The 22,491-nt window shown below is 40.7% G+C and overlaps 2 protein-coding genes across 2 annotated transcripts in view; one reads left to right on the forward strand and one right to left on the reverse strand.

Moving 5' to 3' along the window:
• CDH13 (cadherin 13) overlaps nt 1–22,491 on the forward strand; it is a 388,341-nt gene that overhangs the window by 312,965 nt on the left and 52,885 nt on the right. Inside the window, exon 8 of the mRNA XM_083370604.1 lies at nt 3,884–4,024. Within this exon, the coding sequence (XP_083226730.1) occupies nt 3,884–4,024 (141 nt within the window). The remainder of the gene's footprint in view (nt 1–3,883; nt 4,025–22,491) is intronic.
• COTL1 (coactosin like F-actin binding protein 1) overlaps nt 10,560–22,491 on the reverse strand; it is a 326,745-nt gene continuing 314,813 nt past the window's right edge. Inside the window, exon 4 of the transcript XR_014493420.1 lies at nt 10,560–10,642. The gene's annotated coding sequence lies outside the window, so the exon portion shown is untranslated. The remainder of the gene's footprint in view (nt 10,643–22,491) is intronic.

The raw sequence follows: 22,491 nt of genomic DNA on the forward strand, positions 1-22,491 counted from the left end.
CCAAATTATGATTAAACACCATTGTGCCTTACTGGAAGGATATCCAGACCCTTTGTTATTCTGTTATCAGTGCTTTAATATGAATCATCATTGAATTATTGCAACCTATTTCTTTATACATTGGAACACTGGCATTGTTGCCTTCCTGGAACCGTCATGAAAACATTTGAGATTAAGCTCAGTGCAAACTATCTCTTCTGCTGTCTTTCCTTGCACTAAAAAGAATCATTTCATTTATTTAGATTGTAATGAGCTGGCACTTCCCCTTCTTTGATCTTCTCCAAACAATTTTGTTCAAGCCTATTAAATAATGAGTCATTCCTGCACTTCATCTCCTGCACTGCTGTATATGTCTGCTAGACTACAGGTGAATACACAAAAGCTATCCAATCCAGCATTCTGTACGCCACCCAGGCTCAATCTCATGAGATGCCCGACAATATAAATTTGATTAATAAATAAATAAATAAATCTCTCCCCACAGAGGCTAAAATGATATCAGAGAAGATATAAAACCATAGCTTCATTGAATGTGGAGTTGTTGCCTCCTCAAACTAATGGGTCAGGCCAAGAGAAAACCTAAAAATTGACTTGCCTGATATCTGAATTTAATCAAAAAATAATTATGGATGAATCTGAATGCTCTCAAGTCATTTATGGAGTAAGGTTTCTCTTTCAAAAATTAAACATTACTGTTCAGCAGGCAAGGGATGACTTGGGCAAGCTAAACATGGTCAGGCATCATTAGTGCTGAGAAGAGATCACCAAGGGATCAAAGACTGGACTGAAAAGTTAAGAAATATCCTGGGGGGGGGAAGCAACAGTAAACCGACTTCCATGCTCTTCTCAAGAAAGCTAGATGAGAATGTCCATGAGGTCACCAAAAAGCGGGCTTAACTCACAGGAGACCAACTGTGAACACATCTTCCTTTTGCATCTGTTTTTAAATCATGATGATTTGTTATCACCATAGTCAGTTAAATTCTATAGCAGTATTCCTCAACCCCAGCACCTTTAAGATGTGGGGACTTTCAACTCCCAGAATTACAAGTTCAAGCTGCTCTTTGCAAACATGTTTCAGAGGTGGTTTTCCATTTACATATTTGAAAACCTTTTTATTAGTAATGTGTCAAGCTTGAAGCCCGCTCTGCTGGTGCAATAATGATTGCTTCTTAGCTTGCCAACGAGCTTGCAGGGAGGATGAGGAAATGGAATGCAGCTACAAAGATAAAGAAGGCAGACTGTGAGAATCAAGGACAATTCACCAGGTGTCTGACCCAACTCATAGAGACATTTTCTCATAACAATATACAGTAGTTGCTCCTAATTGGACAATGTGACCTGTTCATGGGTGGGAAGGGGAATTCTATTCTTTTACTATAGGGGTTTGGGCTGGGGTTTGCCAGAGCTGGTTTTGCTTTCATACATGCCGAAATAATGTACTCAATAAAGTTTTACATTAAGAGATCGGAATGCCTTGAATAGTAGGTAATGCATACCAAATAATGGATGATGACTGCTTACTAAGAAAATTCAACCATGAAATGCCTTGGTAATTTGGGGGGGATTGCAAACACTGAGGTGGTCCTCAATCTTTTCATATCCACTAGTTCTCCTGACACTGAACAGTCATGTCATCTCTCAGTAGCTACTTGTGAATTTTGCAGCACCAAGTTAAATAATAATAATAATAAAATGGTCCTGAAAGAGCAAGCAAAGAAGACCCAAAGCCTAGTCCTCAGGACTAGAAGATGTCAGGTTTGGTGATGTGGCAATCTTCCATAAGTGGGAAGAAATCAATTCAGAATGAGGTTGCTACTTTCTGAGCAAGAATTGACATCTTTCGGAATTAATTTATTTTGCTTTTGATGGCATCATCAAGAGCGAAAATTAGCTGTCTGTTTCCCCATATTCTAGAGAACACATCCACTATAAACAAAGCTGATATAATGCTAAGAGGAGAGATAATAACCTTAATGATCAGGCATTAAATCATGATTCATCTGATGGCTCATTTATCAGCTCCAGCTCCGTCCAAACACAGCACTGTCAAAGGAACTAGTATAATTACAACAGAGAAACCTTTAATTATCCCATAAATTCACTTGTTGTCATTTAGCTGGCTGCATGGCTGGAATTAGCCATGGTCTCAACAAAATCAGACCCAAAAAATGAGGATAGGAGAAATATGTAACCTATTTACAGCATTTTCCTGTACTAAAAATTTTGGTGTTTCAGAATTTGTACGGTATTACATATAATGTCTGCAACTGTGTTGCCAGAAGGCTGTGTTGCCAGAAGATTCCTCCTCTTCTCCATTTAGAGAAATTCCTGGAGAACACTGTTACTCAACCTTGCCATCTTTAAGATGGGTAGATTTCAATACAGTTGCCAGAAATGAAGACTGCCTTGAACAGGGATGGATGGATGGATGGATGGATTTCTAGGACCTTGTTTTAATGACATTTCTTTAGATGCATCCTCTCTAAACTGTTCTAATTTTATTTTACTTGGGGATTAGGGAATATTTGTGGAAATATTTTTGGAATTGGCTTGTTCTTGCCTCCTTCCTAGAACTGAAAGAGAATGACTGACCCAAGGTCACCCAACTGGCTTTATGGCCAAGGTGGAACTGGAACTCACAATCTCCCAGTTTCTGGCCAGGGGCCTTAACCACTCCATCAGACTGGCTGTCTTGCTCTTCTAATACCTTTGCAATAAATATTGCCGGGAGTGTAATACTTAGCACACCGCTTTAAAAGAAAGTAGAAATTGTACAGATCTTTGCTATCTGTGTTCTCCATTGAGCAATAGAGTTGATGAGCTCTCCCAATAGATGGGTGTTCAGAACTTACATTCAAGAAACAGGGGAACTCTCTCCCCTTAATTATCTTTAGCCCAGTTTCTTAAAAAAAATCAAAATATTGCTCTATTTATTATAATATTGCTGTATTCCAGAAGACATCATAAAATCTCACCAGCCACTTCTTCCTCTTACCTGTTCTTACTGGGGCTTGTACCAACTGGCCTTGGACAGAGGCCATAGATGGTAATTTCTAACAATTCATATTCTTTATTTTTTTAATTGAAAAGTTTTAAAACATATACCCCATCTACCCCACCCCTCTCCCCATCCCTCCAATCCCAACACACACACACCAACTTCCCAGAGCCGAATACAGGGTATTACATCATACAATCTTACTCTAAAATGTTCTAATTACTATAATTACTCTTTAAACCCTATCGCACTTTAACTCTCCTTAACCATAGAAAAAAAATAATCTAGCCTATAATTACAATAACTAATAACTATTCAAATGCTAAATAATACTTTGTAGTCCCATATTTGTTCTGAATAAAATCAATCCATCTTTTCCATTCCACCATATATCTCTGTTGTGAGTGATCTTTCACATATTCCGAGATTTTAGCCATTTCTGCCAAGTTCGAAACTTTCAAAGTCCATTCTTCAATAGTAGGCAGGTCCTCCTTCTTCCACTATTGCGCTACCAAAAGTCTTGCAGCTGTTATTAAATTCAGCATCAGTTTGGTTTCTATAGCAGTACAATTCATATTCTTTGTTAATACCTGTTGCTGTATTGTTGTAGGCTGAAAGTATATATGGTTTCCATCAAGAGCTAAGCCATTCATTGTTGAGATTTGTCAGTATTGGTTACAAGTATACTGTTTTCCATTTCCTCAAAGATTGTTTGTTTATGTGGTTACATAAACAATTGAAAAACAATTCCATAGACTGGTTCTACCTAAAGTCTGTTAGCATAATAATGGGGATATCAGAAGTAGATACGTAATGGGGATATTGCAAGTAGATGAACATCTCATTCTTGAAGTAAATTATCTTCTTTCTTCATCTCTGCAGACAATGGACAATCCAAAATATGAGCTCATCATAGAAGCAAAGGACATGGCTGGACATGAAGTTGGGTTGACTGGGACTACCACTGCAACAATCATCATTGATGATAAAAATGACCATGCACCAGAATTCACCAAGAAAGAGGTAAATGTTTATTTCAAAATGCACAAAAGACAAGAGGTTGATTGGTTTAAACCTGAATCAAAACTAAAGCAGAAATAAATTCGAATCTCAGATAAAGGGTATGACTAACGGATGAGAACATAAGAAGTTCGAAATGATCATATCAGCCACCCTAAATTCTTTATTAGCAATTTGAATAATTTACATATATGTGTGTGTGTGTGTGTGTGTGTGTGTGTGTATACTGCTCAAAAAAGGAAGTGCATGGGGTAGACATGGGGGGATAGAAAAATCACTTCAAAATACATAGCAGAGTGGTTAATATTAGCCAAACTAATATAAATTATTTAACTGGTCCTGAAATACATGAATCTTTCATGGCTGTAGGTATTATTGTTTTGTGCAGCCCAAATTTATTTCTCTGGGGTGTTTTTTTTTAAGTTGGAGTAAATTTTCATTTGAATCAAAAGCTGCAATATGAAACTTGATGGAAATCATCGTGTTTGTCAGCAGCCCAGCAAACAAATTCTCTTTGAGAGAGGCTCGCCTTGACAGGACCATAATGACTTTTCCAATATCAGAGCCTCTAAATTTAGTATCAATTTTCTTCCTCAAAAGATAGATTCTGTGATATCAGCTCTGTTTTCCCTAAAGGGAGGGGGTGGGAGAGAAAGAATACTTTTGGTGTAGAAAAAGTGGAGTTCACTTATAACTGGGGAAATCAAACTAATGTTGGATGGAACAAGAGAAGGACACCGACAGAAATTTTAAAAAAGTGTTTATTTTAACTGTTTCTGAGAGTTCACATCGCATTTAAAGGTAAACAATGTGTTTTTAGCCGTTTAGCTATTTAACTTTAATTTAGCCATTAAATGATAATTTAAGGATACATTTGAGGTGGAGAAGGCCAATAGTTTAGATGTCTTTAGAATAATAAGATCCTTCTAAGATCTTTAGAAAGAGGATTAGATGAATGATCCTCCTCCTATTAAATCCCATCTGTTGGCTTTAGCCTCTCCTCTAGAGGAATACACAATAAACCTGTTTCAGGATTAACTCCTAGTTTCGTAGGCATTCGTACAAACCACAATAACATCAGGGACATAATTTGATTCATTTGCACAATGACATCCTGATGTACCTCTGTTGTTTCCCCTTATATCATCTGGGGACACAGATGGCCAGCTCTGTGTTTATGGGAATTTTGGACACCAAAGTATCTTTTTGTCATTTCTCGGTGACCCTTGACAATAATAGGGCTGGACAGCTTAAGCCAATCATGTAGATTTTCCACCATGTCTGTAATAGAAGAGAATATTTGAAGCTCAGGACTGAATTGTGGTGCACAGAGCACTGATGATGCATCCTAGTTTGGTAATGAAATGTCTGCAAGAAAACTACCAAGCTCAGAGAACACCAGAGAACCCACAGTGTCCCTAATATTTAGTCAAGGCCAGTCTCCAAGATCTACTCCATGCGACATCTGTATATAAACAATGGTTTGTGGAAAACAAGATTTTGTCCAGTCTGGATACTTGGCAAGTTAGTTGTTTTTTATGGAAAATGGAAGTCTGTGAGAAGGACAAAAGAACATGATTGCATTTCTTTATTTGCTTAATTAATTCTAGTTAAACAAATTAATGTGTTTAATTGATTCAACCTATATGACTGCCCACTTAAAGCAAGTGATTTTGGGTAGCCACATAACCATGATTCTTATAATAACGAAGATTTACTGACCTGTTACCATTTCTACATTGCTAACTCCAGAAAGAAAGAGGGCATGGAGGCGATGAATGTCCCTTCCCAGAAACAGCAACCAAACCCCCATCTCACAGTTTTAAGAAAACACCTTTTAAAGTCTTAAATTGCAATGCAGTAGATCAATTCCATTGTAAAAATAAAATGAAATAAAATCAGTTCCAGCTTTCAAAGAGGTAAAAATAAGTTGGCTTCCATGCCCAGCCCCCCAGAACATTTTTACAAGCTGACTGTACTTAACACAGGCTGTGGACAGGTGGAGAAGGATGGCCGGTGCTAGGAAGTGAATTAATTAACCAAAAGAAAATTAAATCACGACACAAATTGTAGGCAGTGTCAGCCGTTAATTGAATTTGCCTCCAGGTGTGGCCACTGTTTCCAGTTAAAGTCTAAGAAAGCAAAAAAGAATCAAGTCTAAAAATAGCCAGTGAAAGTAAATTAGTCTTATTAACTAAAGAAACAGTGATGTGACCTTTTCAGTTGTAATTACAGGTGCCATGAAATACACTTTTTGAATGTTAGCAGGCAACAGGTGAGCAGGAATGAAGAGATGGGGTTTTATACAGGTAATCCTTGAGCCCAGAATTTATGTTGCTAATTGGGAAATTTGCTAAGCGGGTTTTGCCCCATTTTATGACTTTTCTTGTCACATTTGTTAAGTGAACCATTGCAGCTGTTAAATTAGCAACACGGTTGTTAAGTGAATCTGTTTTCCCCATTGACTTTGCTTGTCAGACGGTCGCAAAAGGGGAACCCATCACCCCAGGATATTGCAGCTGTAATAAATAGGAGTCAGTTGCCGAGCATCCGAATTTGGATCATGTGACCCTGGGGAGGCTGCAAGTGTGAAAAACGGTCGTAAGTCACCTTTTTCAGTGCTGTTGTAACTTTCAGGGGCCACTAAGTGAACAGTTGTAAGTTGTACCTGCAGTTTGCAAGCTGAGTTTCTGAGAAAGAAGAGGGGCAAACCAGAGAATTGGCACGAGACACTGAAAGGCAGAGATGTTTTCTTGGAAGCAATCATTGGATGTCCAACTCCCGTGGAAATCCTGGTTTATTTATGGCCGGGCTTCCGCCTGGCAAAATAGAGCTTTAAAATCAGCGCTAAAAGAGTTTGCAGCCTTCATGGTTCCATTAGATAGCTCTGCTTCCCTTTCAGCTGTTTTTCTTTTGATATTTACAGATGGAGAGGAGAATCTTGTCTCTCTGATTTTCTCTGCCTTTTATTTCTGCTTTTTTTTTGGCAGCCCTTTACTTTTCTTTCAAGATATTTCTTTCAACCGCCTCTCTTCAACTGACCTACATTGTCGACAGAAAACACAGTGGAGTTTTGTCTGGAAGTAGCTTTGGATTCCTCTCTCCTCCTCCCCCCCCTTTTTTTTTGAAGGCTTTAAGTTTCTTGGAAAGACTGATAGATTCTTCTTACTAAAAGTCAGATCTGTTGCACCAGGAATGCAGCTTTACTTGGGAAAAAAATTCAGCAGAGCAATGCCACAGGAATATGTGTTTTTTTAATTTGCTTTAGTTTTCTTTTGTCCGCGGCTTGCAATCATTCGTTTAGTGACTGTTCAAAATTACAACGGCAATGAAAAAATTGACCTACGATCGGTTCTCACACTTACTATCGTTGCAACATGCCTGTGGTCACATGATCAGAATTCGGACACTTGGAAACTGGCATGGACTTGTGACAGTTGTCCCAGGGTCACGTGGTCACCATTTTGTAACCTTGCCAGCTGGCTCCTGACAAGCAAAGTCAATGGGAGAAACTGGATTCTCTTAACAAACCACGTGAGGCACTTAAGACTTGCACTGTTTCTCTCAACAACTGTGGCACAATGGTCGTCAAATGAAGCAAAACTCACTTAGCAACTGCTTCGCTTAGGAACAGAAATTCTGGGCTCAGCTGCGGTCATAAGTTGAGGATGACTCTAGTTGCAGCTGTATTCTGCATCTAGCACTGGTTTTTGTTTTATTTTGGTTTTTTAAATGTTCTCATAGCGAGTGATGGGGGGAAAATTATTTTCTGAAAAATACAGCCGTTCAAAGAAGAGGCCATCCTACTGGGTGATTTTTCTAGTTTTGATAGATAGTTCCAAATTGCTCACATCTCCTTATATGACAAATGGAAGTGTTAAGGCCCCATCATTAATTTGTTTGCTTTCATCTGCGAGGCCTGGGTCATAATTCCGGAGGCAGAAAAGGAGCATCTGGAATACACTTAAGAAGCATCTTTTTAATGTCCCTGACAACATGTCTATTAGTGAAATTGACAGCTATTAATACCAAACAGCCAGAAAGAAGATTACTACGTTGAAAACAGAAGTAGCATTTTGCCCCCCTCTGCAAATTAAATATGCATGTCTTTTTCACTTGTTCTGGGTGTGGCAAAGCATTAGGAAAAGAGAGAGAAATATCTGATGAATACTTTTGTAAAGAATATTAACGAGCTGGGTGAAGCCAGCAATATTTTGTGTTCGGGGTAAATTGTTATCTATATCTATTGAGCTGGATCACAGTAGGAAAAGATGGGCACCGAGTCGAAAGGGAGCAGGCATTTTTCAATAATCACGTTCTTTGAGAAGCTAATAGAACAATGGCCAGCCTATTGAGTTAAATTATATCTAATTTTTTTCCTTCTGGGTTTTAATCCATCATTCTGATTACTCGTCCCTTCCTCAAGGGCGGAAGCATTCGTGAGTTATCTGAACCTCTGGACAGCAAGATTTTTCTCCTGGGGCTTCCTGTTGAAGGGAAGTGATTCAGAAGCCATGTACAGGAATTGCTTCTTCTTCCATCAGGAACAAATCAGATCTAAAGGCAAGGGAGAATTAAGCCTCCACTTCTCCGATTAGCAGCCTAAGCGGCTGAGAAAACGGCTGGGGGAGAAGGCGTCGTGCCTTGCAATCAGGCAAATAGGTATGAAAAACGACAGACATAATTGCTCCAAGATGAGTTTTATTAGCCTTCAAGTAAACATCAGGAGGAACTTCCTAATAGTAGGAAGTCTACAGCATTGGAATGGGAGAAGTGAATGTATTACCCGAGGCATGGAAGCAGGATCCGGGGATATTACAATTGTGGTGAGGAGGGAATTCAGCCAGATGGCCCTCTACGTCCAATTTGACTCCAATTCTACGAGCAAATATTTGCAGGTTTATTTTAATTTGCAATAAGTACCTTTCCTTCCAGTTTTCAAATGCTGGAAATATACAGGTAGCCCCTGACTTACAAGCATGTTAAAAGGGAAGGACTGAAATGGGTCATTTCCCACTGAATAGCAGATATGGAACTGTGCAGGTAGTCCTCAGCTTACCATTACAATTCAGCCCCAGATTCTGGGAGGGGAAGGAGAATAATTTTTCCGCAAAGAAGCAACATTTCTTAAAATAACAACATGCCACTGTCTCCCCCTTGAAAAGAAGAGGGAGAATAAGTCTTAATGATAAGATTTAAAGATTGCCCCTCCCTTTTTTACTTCTCCAGATGCATATTAATTTGGTCCCTTTGGATAACTGTTCCCTCAATAGAACAGCTTCTTGCAAGATGATGGGGTGGATGGATGGATGGATGTTTAGCCACTCTCTCTTTACTCAGGCCATCATTAGACCTGGATCCCCAAGAAAACAGCCTTATCTCCTCTTTGCTGGGGTCATCTGCAAATGCTTTTGTTCCCGTCTCAGCCAAGGTCAGCAAATTCTGTAGGAGTTGTCTCTGTAATCTCCGGATAAACATTTTAAGCAAGCTGCAAATATGACACTGCCTCTGCCTTTGATGGAAAGCCCTCATTTCTGTGTTTTTAAAGGAAGTTTTGATAGACGAGGAAGGTCAGCCGAAGTGGTGGACAATTGGCAGTGATGCTCGAAAAGGCTTGGAGGTCATCTCTGCCCTCTCACCCCACCCAAGCAAAAACCTTTGAATCTGATTTTTGGGGGGGTTTTTCTGAATTGAAAGGTCACCAGTCACAGAGATGCTCACAGGCAGAGTATGCTGATCTTGTCCTTATTTATAGCACAAAAGCGTGGAGAAATACCTCGTCCTTCATTGTATCTGATTTTCTTCAGCAGTTGGGATTGTTGCTGGAAATTCTCAGATTTCTATGGAAGCCCATCTCGATGGAGCTCCTGGCAGGATTTTTCAGTAGCATGGCCTCTCTGTCTTTACTCTGATGATGTTCTAAACTTGTTGTCATACACATATCCCCAATTCTAAATAGACCTTGATGCATATTCGCACATAAATCCTAACATCTACTGTTAGAGCTTCTCTGCATCTTTCCCATTCATGTCATTAAGAAATTCTTAGAAAGTTTCTTTTCCCAGGGAGGCATTCTGTAATGTCATCTTCTCAAATCTGCTGCCCATCCATTGGATCAAGACTTGTGCCCATACCGATTTAGATGTTTTGAGCAGCTGTTTATTCTTCTACTGTGACACATCTTCTCCCATAACCAGCTTCCTGAAACATACCTGTTAATCCGTGTCTTTCTCAAATGCTCAATTATCATCATCTGGCTGGCTCTTGATACAGCATGAGATAGGCAGATACTTTATTTTGCTGGCTTGTGGTCTTAGCATAAGCTTAAATACCTCCCTGTTGGCTCAGGAACCAATTCAAGTTCCACAGCATAGTGAAGTTGTTCTTCATTAGCCTTCCCACTTCATTAGCCTTCATCACTGTAAAGGTAAAGGTAAAGGTTCCCCCGCACATGCATGCTAGTCGTTTCTGACTCTAGGGGCCGGTGCTCATCTCCGTTTCAAAGCCGAAGAGCCAGTGCTTGTCCGAGGACGTCTCCGTGGTCATGTGGCCGGCATGACTAGACGCCAAAGGCGCACGGAACGCTGTTACCTTCCCACCGTAGTGGTCCCTATTTTTCTACTTGCATTTTTACGTGCTTTCGAACTGCTAGGTTGGCAGAAGCTGGGACGAGTAACAGGCGCTCACTCTGTTATGCGGCACTCGGGATTCGACCCGCCAAACTGCCGACCTTCTGATCGACAAGCTCAGCGTCCTAACCCACTGAGCCACTGTGTCCCTTCTTACTGTAGACACATCTATAAAGAAAAAGTCTCCAATTCCAGTTGCTGGCATAGACTTCTGGCTGAGGATAGGGCAGTTCAGGGGTCTCCAAACTTGGCAACTTTAAGACTTGTGGACTTCAACTCCCAGAATTCCTCAGCCAGCATGCCACATTGAAGTCCAAGAATGATGCCTAGGGAATTCTGGGAGTTGAAGTCCACAAGTCTTAAAGTTGCCAAGTTTAGAGACCCCTGGCATAGATGTTAGTAATTAGAGTGCATGAGATTTCACAAGGTGGACCTCTGGGCCAGCTGAAGAGGAGGCAGCTTTTGATTTTTAGAGCTATACGGTCAGAGCAAAAATCACAGGATAGAGGGACAATCTTTTTCCCATCTGATGTAGAAAATTGCTGGTTATTTATATCTGTATCATGCAAAATCCGTAGGGATAGACGTTCCTGCTACAGGCCTTGTACGGCAAGCGACTTGTTTGGAATCTTTTCTGTCTCATTGTTGGCATGTTTCCCCATCTTGTTTAACTTTGTAGCCAAGATGTTTGCTTGCTTCATGGATAGCTGAAGCCTGAGCTCTCCATATCGACAGTCACTTAATATTTATTCGTTGCTATGAATGCTTTCTCCTCGATTCTCAGCCCATCTGCTGTTTGGACAGGAAATGGGATACACATGCCTAGTTGTGGCAAAAAAATAAAAATATGCACAGAGAATAATGCCTTATAGTAACAGGGACCTAATTTGCTCTCTATGTATTAAATTCTTACATAATTCCAGTGCATAATTTCAATTACGGTTACAGCCATCCTGTAGAGTAGGCCAAATTTATTATGCCCTTAGTGCAATAGGCAACTGAGACCAACTCAGGAGCTACAATTCAATGTTCTCCCCCTATTTCACAGCTCACAAAGCCTGAATTCAATTATTGTTCCTAGGATTCTGATCGCAGGCATAATTATTCTACTTATTGAAAATAAGCTGAGTAGGACTTCTGAAGAGGAGATAAAATCAAGGCTTTTTGAGGTCACCAATGCCAGGTCTAAGGTGAGGGAGAGCAGAGTGGGAAGCTATTTTGTAAAGGCTAGATTAGTGTTTTCAACCTGTTTCATACTCTCTGTTTGCAAAAGAGAGAAGAGACCATGAGATTTAATTTGGCTGCCTTTAGATGTGATGCCTCTGACCTTAACTTGGCTGAACGAAGGGTGATATTCTGTGATGTTCAGGGCTAGCAACAAAATGTCAAGTTCTTCACCATCTTTGGTGACCTGGCTGAGTTTTAAGGAGGAGCAACCAAATCTTACCTTGATCATTAGGAGACCCATACTATCTCGGTTTTGCCTGAGGACTTGTGCACGGACCACCTTCACTTGAAAAGCAAACCAAATAAGCAAGGTTCCCCTGAATCAGAAAACATATAGTAGGATTAATTCCACAGAGAGATATGTGCACCAAAACGTGGACTCTTAATGCTTAATGCTCTCCTAATGCACTCTCAAGCACTGGACAAAAAACCCAATGCAATCCTAGGCTGTATTAACAAAGGGATAGAGTCAAGATCACGTGAAGTGTTGATACTGATTTACAATGCCTTCGTAAGACCACACTTGGAGTACTGCATCCAGTTTTGGTCACCACGATAAAAAAAAAGATGATGAGAATCTAGAAAGAGTGCAGAGAAGAGTAACTAAGGTGATTAGTGGGCTGGAGGCTAAAGCGTATGAAGAACAGTTGCAGGGATTGGGTATGTCTAATTTAATGAAAAGAAAGATTAGGGGGTTGACATGATAGGAGTGTTCCAATATTGGTGGGGCTGCCACGAAGAAGAGTGGGGGGGTCAACCTATTCTCTAAAGCAGCAGAAGGCAGGACAAGAAGCAATGGGTGGAAACTAGGAGAAGCAAGGAGAGAAAGAACCTAGAACTAAGCAGAAATGTCCTAAGAGTGAGAACAATTAACCAGTGGAGTGGAACTTAGCTTGCCTCCAGAAGTTGTGGGTGCTCCATCACTGGAGGCTTTTAAGAAGAGACTGGACAGCCACTCGTCTGGAATGTTATAGGGTCTCCTGCTAGAGCAGGGGGTTGGACTAGAAGACCTTGCAGGTCCCGTCCAACTCTGATGATGTTCTAAACTTGTTCTCTCTCGTGCACACCCAAATCCACAATTCTAAAAAGAACCTAATGTATGTTTGCACATAAATCTAACACCTAGGAGTTTCCCTAGACTTTTCCCAGCATTGTAAACTTTTCCTTTTTTCCCAAGCTCTTCTGAAGTTTGTGTGTCGGTCATGTTATTGATGTTGCCCGCAGCTGACATTTGAGCCCCTTTCATGCCTGTTGTTCTCTCTTTCCATTACCTGCCACTGGACTTGCCAAAGATAAATAGGAACTATCCGCTTTGCTTGACTCGGAGGTACCTTTGATCTTTTCTTTCCTTTCCTTATTGATGTCTGGGGTTATCACCCTAAATTTGCTCCCTGGAATTACTAGATTGCTTTTCTGTGCCGAACTTTCTCACATCAATACTTCCCTTTCAGCCTAGCCTCATCTGCAACCAGAGGCAATAGGCTTGAATGTAAAACCCTTTCTCCTGTCAAATTCTTCCCCTTTGAAGCTGCAGATCCCACCCCACCGCCCGTCTGCTTTAATAAATGGAGGAATCCTTCCATGTTATTCACAGAGACTCAGTTGCCCCACCGTTGCTCACAAATTGATCGAAATTAAGTGGGAAGAATGCCAAAGAGTTGATCAAATTCATATGCATCTCTGGCCTTCGGCCACTTGTCAGCTGGCATGCCCCTTAACGCAGCTGAAAGCAGGTCTTTTCTGCAAGCAAACAAATGCAAAACATTACCAGCTCCCAGTTGGGTCTTAGAATGGAAACTTTCAGACAACCCTTTGATGCCCATATATTAAAAAAAGAAAGAAAGAAAATTAAAATGATCTATCTCAGCAGGATGATTAGACCAGGCATGACTGAGCAGAAATCCATTCAACAAAGAAGGCAATTTATCAACTGCAAGTTGATTTAAAGAAATGGCTTGATGGGGGCATTAAAAGGATAAGGACAATTGTGGAACGCTTTCTCCCTGGTTGTTTCTACTCGTACCAAGAAGTGAAAACATGTGTCTCTAAGAATCGAAGGAAACTCACCCAGTGCTGTAAAACCAGTCAGTCCAAAGGTTGCTGTGCAGTTAACAAGCAATATCCCAAAATAATTAGGAAATATGCTGTTTTGGAACCCTTGTGACCAAGCTCAAGTCCACAGATATAACATTAAGAAAAGGTCATGATTGCTTTCTTATGAAATAACAGGTTTCTCTCTCTCTCTCTCTCTCTCTCTCTCTCTCTCTCTCTCTCTCTCTCTCTCTCTCTCTCTGTGTGTGTGTGTGTGTGTGTGTGTGTATGTATGTGTGTATTGTGCAAAAAATCAGGACCATAGATTAAGTTGCAGCTCAGAAGATTTATTGCTCAAGCCCATATACAGCTAAATGATCAACTAAAGTTCAACCCTAAATTGGTGGCAGATAAAGAGGGGTTGGACTTAGTTTGTGGCAACGTAATGGCTCTAGGTGCATGACTCATTTAACTCTGCCCCTCAGCTCTTCCTGCTCTTCTTCTACATCATATGTGTGGCTGGTGGGTAGGCTGTGTATTACGTATTACTTACTTCACAGCGGTCCTTATTCAAATCACGTATGCTTCTTGCTGTAGAGCTGCATAACAGAGGAAGAAGAAAGCCACCCAGGCTGAAAGTCTGAAAGGTCTTTACCCCCCCCCAACCCACCTCTCCACTGAAAATAAAGCCCCACAAGGATCATTCAATTTGTGTGCATTCACTCTTGAAGTTCCAGACAGTAGCCCTGTTCTTGGCCTTCAAGGGGCAGCATAGAATTCTAATGTTCCCTCCTGTGGTTTAACTTCCCCCTTTTTTTGAGTATAACTGATATGCAGTGATAAGCCCAAGGATTACACCGAGCCCCACTGGATCAAGAAAAAGAGAGGAAATCAAAAACATTGCGAGCATGGCCAGCAGGCTAAAGGAAATGCAGAATCTGATGCGACCAGTTAGCCAACCCAAAATAGTGGACACAACTGCAATATGTCAATATTATGGCAATATGTCAATAAATCCAGATGAGAGTTGAATTTCCTCAGAGGTCATGATTAAAATACCAGTGGATTAAAATACCAATGGAACGACTTGCCTCCAGAGGTTGTGGGTGCTCCAACACTGAATGTTTTAAAGAAAAGTTTGGAGAACCATTTGTCTGAAATGGTAATGGGTTTCCTGCCTGAATAGGGAGTTGAATTAGAAAACCTCAATCAATCAATCAATCAGAATAGAGCTGGTAGGGACCTTGGAGGTCTTCTAGTCCAACTCCTTGCTCAAGCAGGGGACCCTCTACCATTTCAGACAAGTGGTTGTCCAGTTTCTTCTTAAAAATCTCCAGTTGTGGAGCACCCACATCATCTGGTGGCAAGCTGTTCCACTGGTTAATTGTCCTCACTGTTAGGACGTTTCTCCTTAATTCCAGATTGCTTCTCTCCTTGATTAGTTTCCATCCATTGTTTCTTGACTTGCCTTATGATACTTTGGGAAAAAAGACCTCCATGGTCTCTTCCAATTCTTTTATTCTGTTATACTGAAACGAATCAATCAAGTGATGAGGGAAAGGAACTAGAAAGTGATAAAATAAAATTTTGCAACTATCAGTCATATTTAAGCCATCTGGGACAAGCTTACTTCAACACTAGAAGATCCTTAGGTTAGCATAGCACAGTTGTTCTCTTGAGAATCTGTACAGAATTTGGAGGGGAAAGATCACAGGAATCATAGAATGGAAATTTCAATTTATCTTTCCATTTTAGAAAGGGAAGTTGAAAGGACAAGCAAATCTCCCAGGGCTGAAAATCTTGACAGTAATTTTAAGTCCGCATCACATCCTGGGAGTGCTCTTGCGCAACATTCATGGCAGGGGAAACATATTGCCCAGCAGAACATACTTCAACATAATGGAAGATAAAATACAGCAACCTTCATCAAGGCAACAGATCTTGCCTCCAATAGTTCTGAATGAAGATGTATGAGTCAGAATCTTAATGCTGGCTTTTCCCAAAGGCGAGGTGATTTTTTTTAAAAAAAACAAAAACAAAAAGCATTTTAAGCCTATTTTGAATCTGACATTTTGCCATTTCTGTGTTGCACGGCTTTGGCAAAGCACACGAAGCGCTTGTGGCGGTCGATGTTTCATAAATAAAACATATTTTGCTGATAAAGAGACAGTCTCCTCCTTCTAGTCTTCTCCAGCCCTGTTTAAAGGATAACAAATCTCACTATCTGTCTGGTGTTATCATCTATGTTAGTGTTTTTCAACCTTGGCTGCTTTAAGAGTTGTGGACTTCAACTCCCAGCAGGAGTTCTGGGAGTTGAAGTCCACCCATCTTAAAGTGACCAAGGCTGAAAAACACTGATTTCTTTCCCCTGAAAACATCCTTATTTTTTTCTCCTGGTTTCCCACACACAACCATGTACACATATTTGCTATTAATTGCACCAGGCTTTGGGGGATGTTGGTGTGAGGGTCTGACGCAGCTCATTCCATTGACAAAGATGGGTACCCAGCTTTACCGGACATATCTTCTCTCCTTTGAGAAATGATCAGAGGAGGTTTTAGAGCATTGCACTTTGCTGAACAGGTTTGAAAAGAAATTTAAATTAAGCCAGGTTTATTCATTTAAAGAGAATGAAGTGCTATGTCTTTCTTTTATATCCTCCGAGTGATCGATGGGAGAGACTATATTCATACGGGTTTGTTTCCCTCTGAAAGGAGAAACGTTAAATTGGGATATGAACACAAATTTCATCTTATCAGTTTGGGTGGTGCTTTGACAAGTGTGAGGGAAGGCTTTACAGCTATTCATTCATTTTAATAAAGCCAACACACGGGATACGTGTAATCACTTTGTGCTTTTATTTAATGCAATTCTATTACGGCACGATTATAGCCTAAAACACTACAAAAAGTGTAGAATCAATCAATTTTGCTCCCTGACATCGACTATTAAAGAGGGGACAGGTGTGAGTAAGAATGAGATTAGAAGATAGATTGACAGGCTCTGCCAAATTAGTCTTGGATGGGTTTAAATATGTCCCAACATTTCTAAGCAATGGCTTAGATTTGTTCCATGAAGTCACACAGTTCAGGGACAGTGCTATTTCCAATAGAAATGTGTGAAGAAAAGTCTGCTTGATGTTCTTTCTTTGACAGGAGATGTGTAGCTAGAAAACTGTCTACATTGGCCATAAGAATGAGTGGGTTTTTTTCTAGCTACACATCTCCTGTCAAACCACGTTTTCTTCATATGGAAGTAGAAGGTACCAATAAAGGAGAATATGGGTAGCTCCAGGTGAAATGAGGGGCCCTTGGTGCTCTCTGAGCTTGGTTGTTTTCTGGCAGATGTTTCATTACCTAAACTAGGTAACATCATCAGTGCGAGGAGGAGGAGGGAGAGGAGGAGGAGGAGAACTGTGGGGTCCTTCATGCTCTTTTGGTTGTTTTCTTGACGTTTCATTACCCAACTAGGTAGCATCATCAGTGTGAGGAGGAAGAGGAGGAGGAGGAATATGGAGTCCTTGGTGCTCTTTTGGTTGTTTTCTTGCAGATGTTTCATTACCCAACTAGGTAACATCATGAGTGCGAGGAAGAGGAGGAGGAGGAGGAGGAGGAGGAGGAGGAGGAGGAATATGGAGTACTTGTTGCTCTCTTGGTTGTTTTTTTGAAGATGTTTCATTACCTAAACTTGGTAACATCATTACTGTGAGGAGAAGGAGGAGGAGGAGGAATACTGTGGGGTCCTTGGTGGTCTCTTGGTTGTTTTCTTGCAGACAACTAGTGCTACACTGGCACTGATGATGTTACCTAGCTTGGGTAATGAAACATCTGCAAGAAAACAGCCAGGCTCACAGAGGACCAAGAACTCCATTGGTATTACCAAGTGTGGAAATTCACAACCAGAATCAAGAGTGCCCACAACACATGGGAAAAACAATGTCAAGATGGCAGCAACGATGGTACAATTAAAGCTGTGCCCATTTTTAATGCTCATGCAACACATACAAAAAACCAGGCAGGGCTTCAACCATGTTGTTATGGCTGCCGTCTTGATTTTTATGGACACTTCTGGTAGTAATATAAAAAATATCCATTATGAAGACCAGTGACAGCCAATGAGGCAGAAAGTAGAATATCAGGGAAAGATACATCTGAAAAGAATGTGTAACTTAGAAACAGACCCCCCCCCTTCCCATCTTAATTCAGGTTCAGATGCATTGTTAATATTCACAATATTGTACAATGTTGGAAACTAAACATTGTATGTGGGGAAGTGCTGTTCAAGAGAAGTGCAGAATTTTCAGGAGCTTCAAAAATGCAAAAAAACTCAAAACCATCTGATAGAGTAAGATAATGTACGATAATGTAAGACTCTGGCTTTGCAGTGGTTCACTTACCCCCTAGGACCCTGAAGTTGCTTGCCCCATAATATTTTATATTTGGACAAATATGTAGATGATGCTCAAAACCAGAATTCTGATTTTTATTAAACCAAATCTGTGTTTGCCCTTTTTAGTTTTCATCACAGTGTAACTATCAAATAAACCTAGCCTTAGATGCCCACAAAAACATCCCTCTTGTTTTATGCTTCTTGGCAAACATTTCCAACAATACTTCCATCCTTGGGGGGGGTTAGAGGAAAAAACACAGGTGTGCAGAATACAGCTGGCTGAATTAATTTCTGCTGACTACTGTGCAGCCTTTGAATGTGAGTGTGGAAATAATTGCAAATTGCTGCTGCTGCTGTTGTTGGAAGCTTAAATCCACCCCCTTTCCCTTCCCCACTCCTGTATTTCTCAGGTGCCTTGTGGGGAGAAGAAATAATGCAACAACCTGTTAGGAAAATGGGGGTTAAACCATTTCATAGCATCTGTTTTTAACTCAGAAAAAGGTACATAAAGAGAGCCATTGAAAACAAGATGGTTGTTCACCCTGGAGACAGGACGACAATGAAGCCCACTTTGGGTCTTTTGGCTGATTTGTTTTGGTCTGGTCTGAATAGTGTAATAGTATGTGGAAAAGACCTTGGGAGACGGGATGAAGCGATGCTGCCTAGGGAACAGTCAGATAAGAGACAACATAGCCCACAGCTGGATAATGGGCAAGGCAAGAGGCTGAGAAGGAATCCTTCTTAAGACCTACCAGGTTATCAAGGTGATGGTGAAAGAATTTTCTTTTCAGACTTGCAAGGCTGATGATAGGCTTAGCAGGAAGATCAAATCAATTCTACTTTATTGTGAAGCTACGTTAGCAGAATCTGTGGAATACCACAAAGCAGGTGGTTAGGACTGTCAATCCTTCCAGCATTGACAGGAACTAACTCTGAAAGAAGGACTAACACAACACTCCTGATCTACTGAACCAGTCTGCATCCAGTTTTGGTCACCACAATACGAAAAACATGTTGAGAAAGAGTTCAAAGAAGAGCAATTAAGACAATTAGGGGGATGGAGGTTAAAACCTATAAAGAACGATTGCAGGAATTGGGTATGTCTAGTCTGATGAAAAGAAGGATTGAGTATGACGTACTAGCAGTGCTCCACATACTAGCAGGGGCTGCCACAAAAAAGAGGGAGTCAACCTGTTCTCCAAAGCATCTGATGGAAACTAATCAAGGAAAGAAGCAACCTGGAATTAAGGAGAAATTTCTTGGCAGTGAGAACAATTAATCAATGGAACAGCTTGCCTTCGGAAGTTGTAGGTGCTCCATTATTGGAAAACCATTTGTAGGTTCTCCTGCTTGAGCAAGGGGTTCTCCTGCTTGAACAAGGGGTTGGACTAGAAGACCTTCAAGGTCCCTTGCAACTCTGATGATGATGGTGGTGGTGATGGTGGTATCAGAATTCACTGAGAGATCACAAGTGTCATCAATGTAATCAGCATACTATATCTTGGTCTAAAATCCAAATAATCCACTTTCTCCAAGGCCCTCTGAAGCGCTAGCTTTTTCACCTTTTCAACACCTGGAGTCCAACTCAAAGCAAATGCAGGAAAGTTCTTGAATAGTCATCACAGTAGCCCTACAGAATATTAATTTGAACAATATTCAGCAAAAGATGGCCAAGATGTCAACAAAACTTTCCCCCCATTGGATATATAAGCATAAGACACAATGAAACCAATAAAATGTAATCGAAAAAGATATTGAATGGCAGAAGGATGCAACTTAAAATATCTAGGCTGATAAAAGAAACCTGTGCTTTGACTCTGGGAAGATAGAAATATTGATATCAGTCAGACATCTTTGGGGAATAGATTTCATTAAAAAGTAATCATAACAGACAGTTTGGCTTGAGTTTATTATGAAAAACAGCAGTTCATAGTTTCCTGGTGGAGAAAACAGGGCAAATGGTGAGGAGCAGAATTGAGTTTGCATTTCAAGAGCTACTGGAGGTGCATAATCATTAAGTCACACCTAGATGCTTCAGTTATAACAGAATAGTAGAGTTGGAAGGGACTGTGGAGATCTTCTAGTCCAACCCCTTGCTCAAGCAGGAGATCCTATACACTTCTGGACAAATGACTGTCCAATCTCTTCTTAAAAGCTTCCAATGATGGAGCCCCCACAACCTCTGAAGGCAACCCTTCCACTGATTTACTGTTCTAATTGTCAGGAAGTTTCTCCTTAGTTCTAGGTTGCTTCTCTCCATGATTAGTTTCCATCCATTGCTTCTTGTCCTGCCCTCAGGTGCTTTGCAGAATAGGTGGACCCCCTCTTCTTTGGGGCAGCCCCTCAAATATTGGAACATAGATAAGAATATGGATACTGAGAAATTATCTACAGTTGCAAAAGTTGAAAGATTCCTAGCTAAAGGACTCCCTTGTCCCCTCATAAAAGATCAGCCTGGGATCTCCGTGTCACCACCTGAGTTTGTATGCATAAATGTGATCATCGTGGAAGACATATTTGGCTTTTTTCTTTACCTGTAAACAGGATATCAAAGTTCTGGGCTTTTTTTTAGACCACTAGGTGCCTTGGTTTTAAAAAGTCGCCAATATTTTTTCAGACATAATTGAAACCATTGGGAGAGTGGGAAGGAGAAATTTGGAGGCCATTTTGAAAATGGAATGCCCTTATTTATTTTTCCTTTCATCTTCAACTCATTCCGTATCAGGTAGGCAGGACAAAAGGCCACCAGAGAAAGAAGAGGTGGGTAGAAGCTTTGATTCTGCAAAATAAAACCTTGTTCAACCATCATTGTGCGTCAGTGTGCGTCGGTGTGTGTCCAGTTGCTGAAATGAGTTCTTTCTAAGATATTTTTCTTGCAAGCCCGGATTGCTTTGTCACGAAAAAGGGTTTGCTGGATTGTATTTTTATTTCTGCCTTCCAGCGCTGACTCCTGTTTCCTTCTTCCCCAACACCTCCCGGCCAAGTCCTTGAGCTTGTGAGTGAAAGTATGGCAAGTAATTAAGCAGACTGCTCTCTCTGAATAGTAAATGAGAAATTAAGAAAAAAAAATGTTCAACTGCCAGTGCTCCAGAATTCCGAGCAGATCACCTCAGTTTGGTGATGTTATGAGAATACATTTCTTGCACTGCATCACTAGCTAAATTGATTGAATTAAACATGCTTCGTGATGCTGGCTAACCTTTGACCCATCCGGTTACTTGGAATAATCAAGAGGCTAATTATCCCTAGCATGAACAGTACTTGGAAGACTCGGGGACATGACTGGGTTCAGAGAACCTACAGTGGTATTAATCAAGATGTCAGGAAAAGGCCAAAGTACCGGAGGACCATTACAACACAGTTATAAAAGTTAGATGATCCACAAATCCCCAGACTGTCTGGAAGCAAGTGGCCTACTCACCTAATACACAGGTAGAAAAGATAGTCCATTTAAAGCTAGGCCAGAGGAATGAAAGCATGAGTTCCACCTTTAGCTGAGCTTGGTGATGTAGGGCAGAACCTGAGATGGAGTTAAAAGAGGGATGAGCCTAGAATCTCTACATAGCCACAAGCAGAAGTGCCCTTGAATTCCATTGAGCCTCACCTAATTCCAAGCAGGTGCTGACTTTTAGTTGAGAAGATCCCAGCACGTGGACATGAGTAGCAATAAATCAACTAGACCTTCATGGAGGGACCTGGTCTTTTGTACCTGACAGGTGGGTAGGATTCGTGTCATTTTCTGAAGCCAAGGTCCAGTGCCTTTACAGCATAAGCATTTCATAGATGCAGCTCGTCTTTTAATCATCATTTCCTTATTCTCTTTTCCTTGCTGATTTTGAAGTGCTGCAAAGAAAGAGCATCACCTTCCCTTCCTTCCATTTGGTAATGGACACACTGCTTGGGTGATGAACCCTAACCCCAGCAATATTATGAAATTGCTGCAAACATCGTATCTCTAAGTTGAAACCATTTCTTAAAAATTTACAACTCCTGCATCTTGAAGACTGCCAATGTCCTGGGAAATTTCTGTTCTCCCTCAACTATCAAGGTCACCAAGATCATTACCATTGATTTTTCCCCCCTCTAATCTGAACTTCACTTGGTTTGGTGGATTTGGTGGAAGACCTCCAAATGTTCTGCTTTTTTTAACTGGACAAAAGTGTTCATGTTTTGAAAGAGATAACATTAAAAGTT

This window comes from Vipera ursinii (assembly GCF_947247035.1).
Source record: "Vipera ursinii genome assembly, chromosome: 10".
NCBI classification, from domain to species: domain Eukaryota; kingdom Metazoa; phylum Chordata; class Lepidosauria; order Squamata; family Viperidae; genus Vipera; species Vipera ursinii.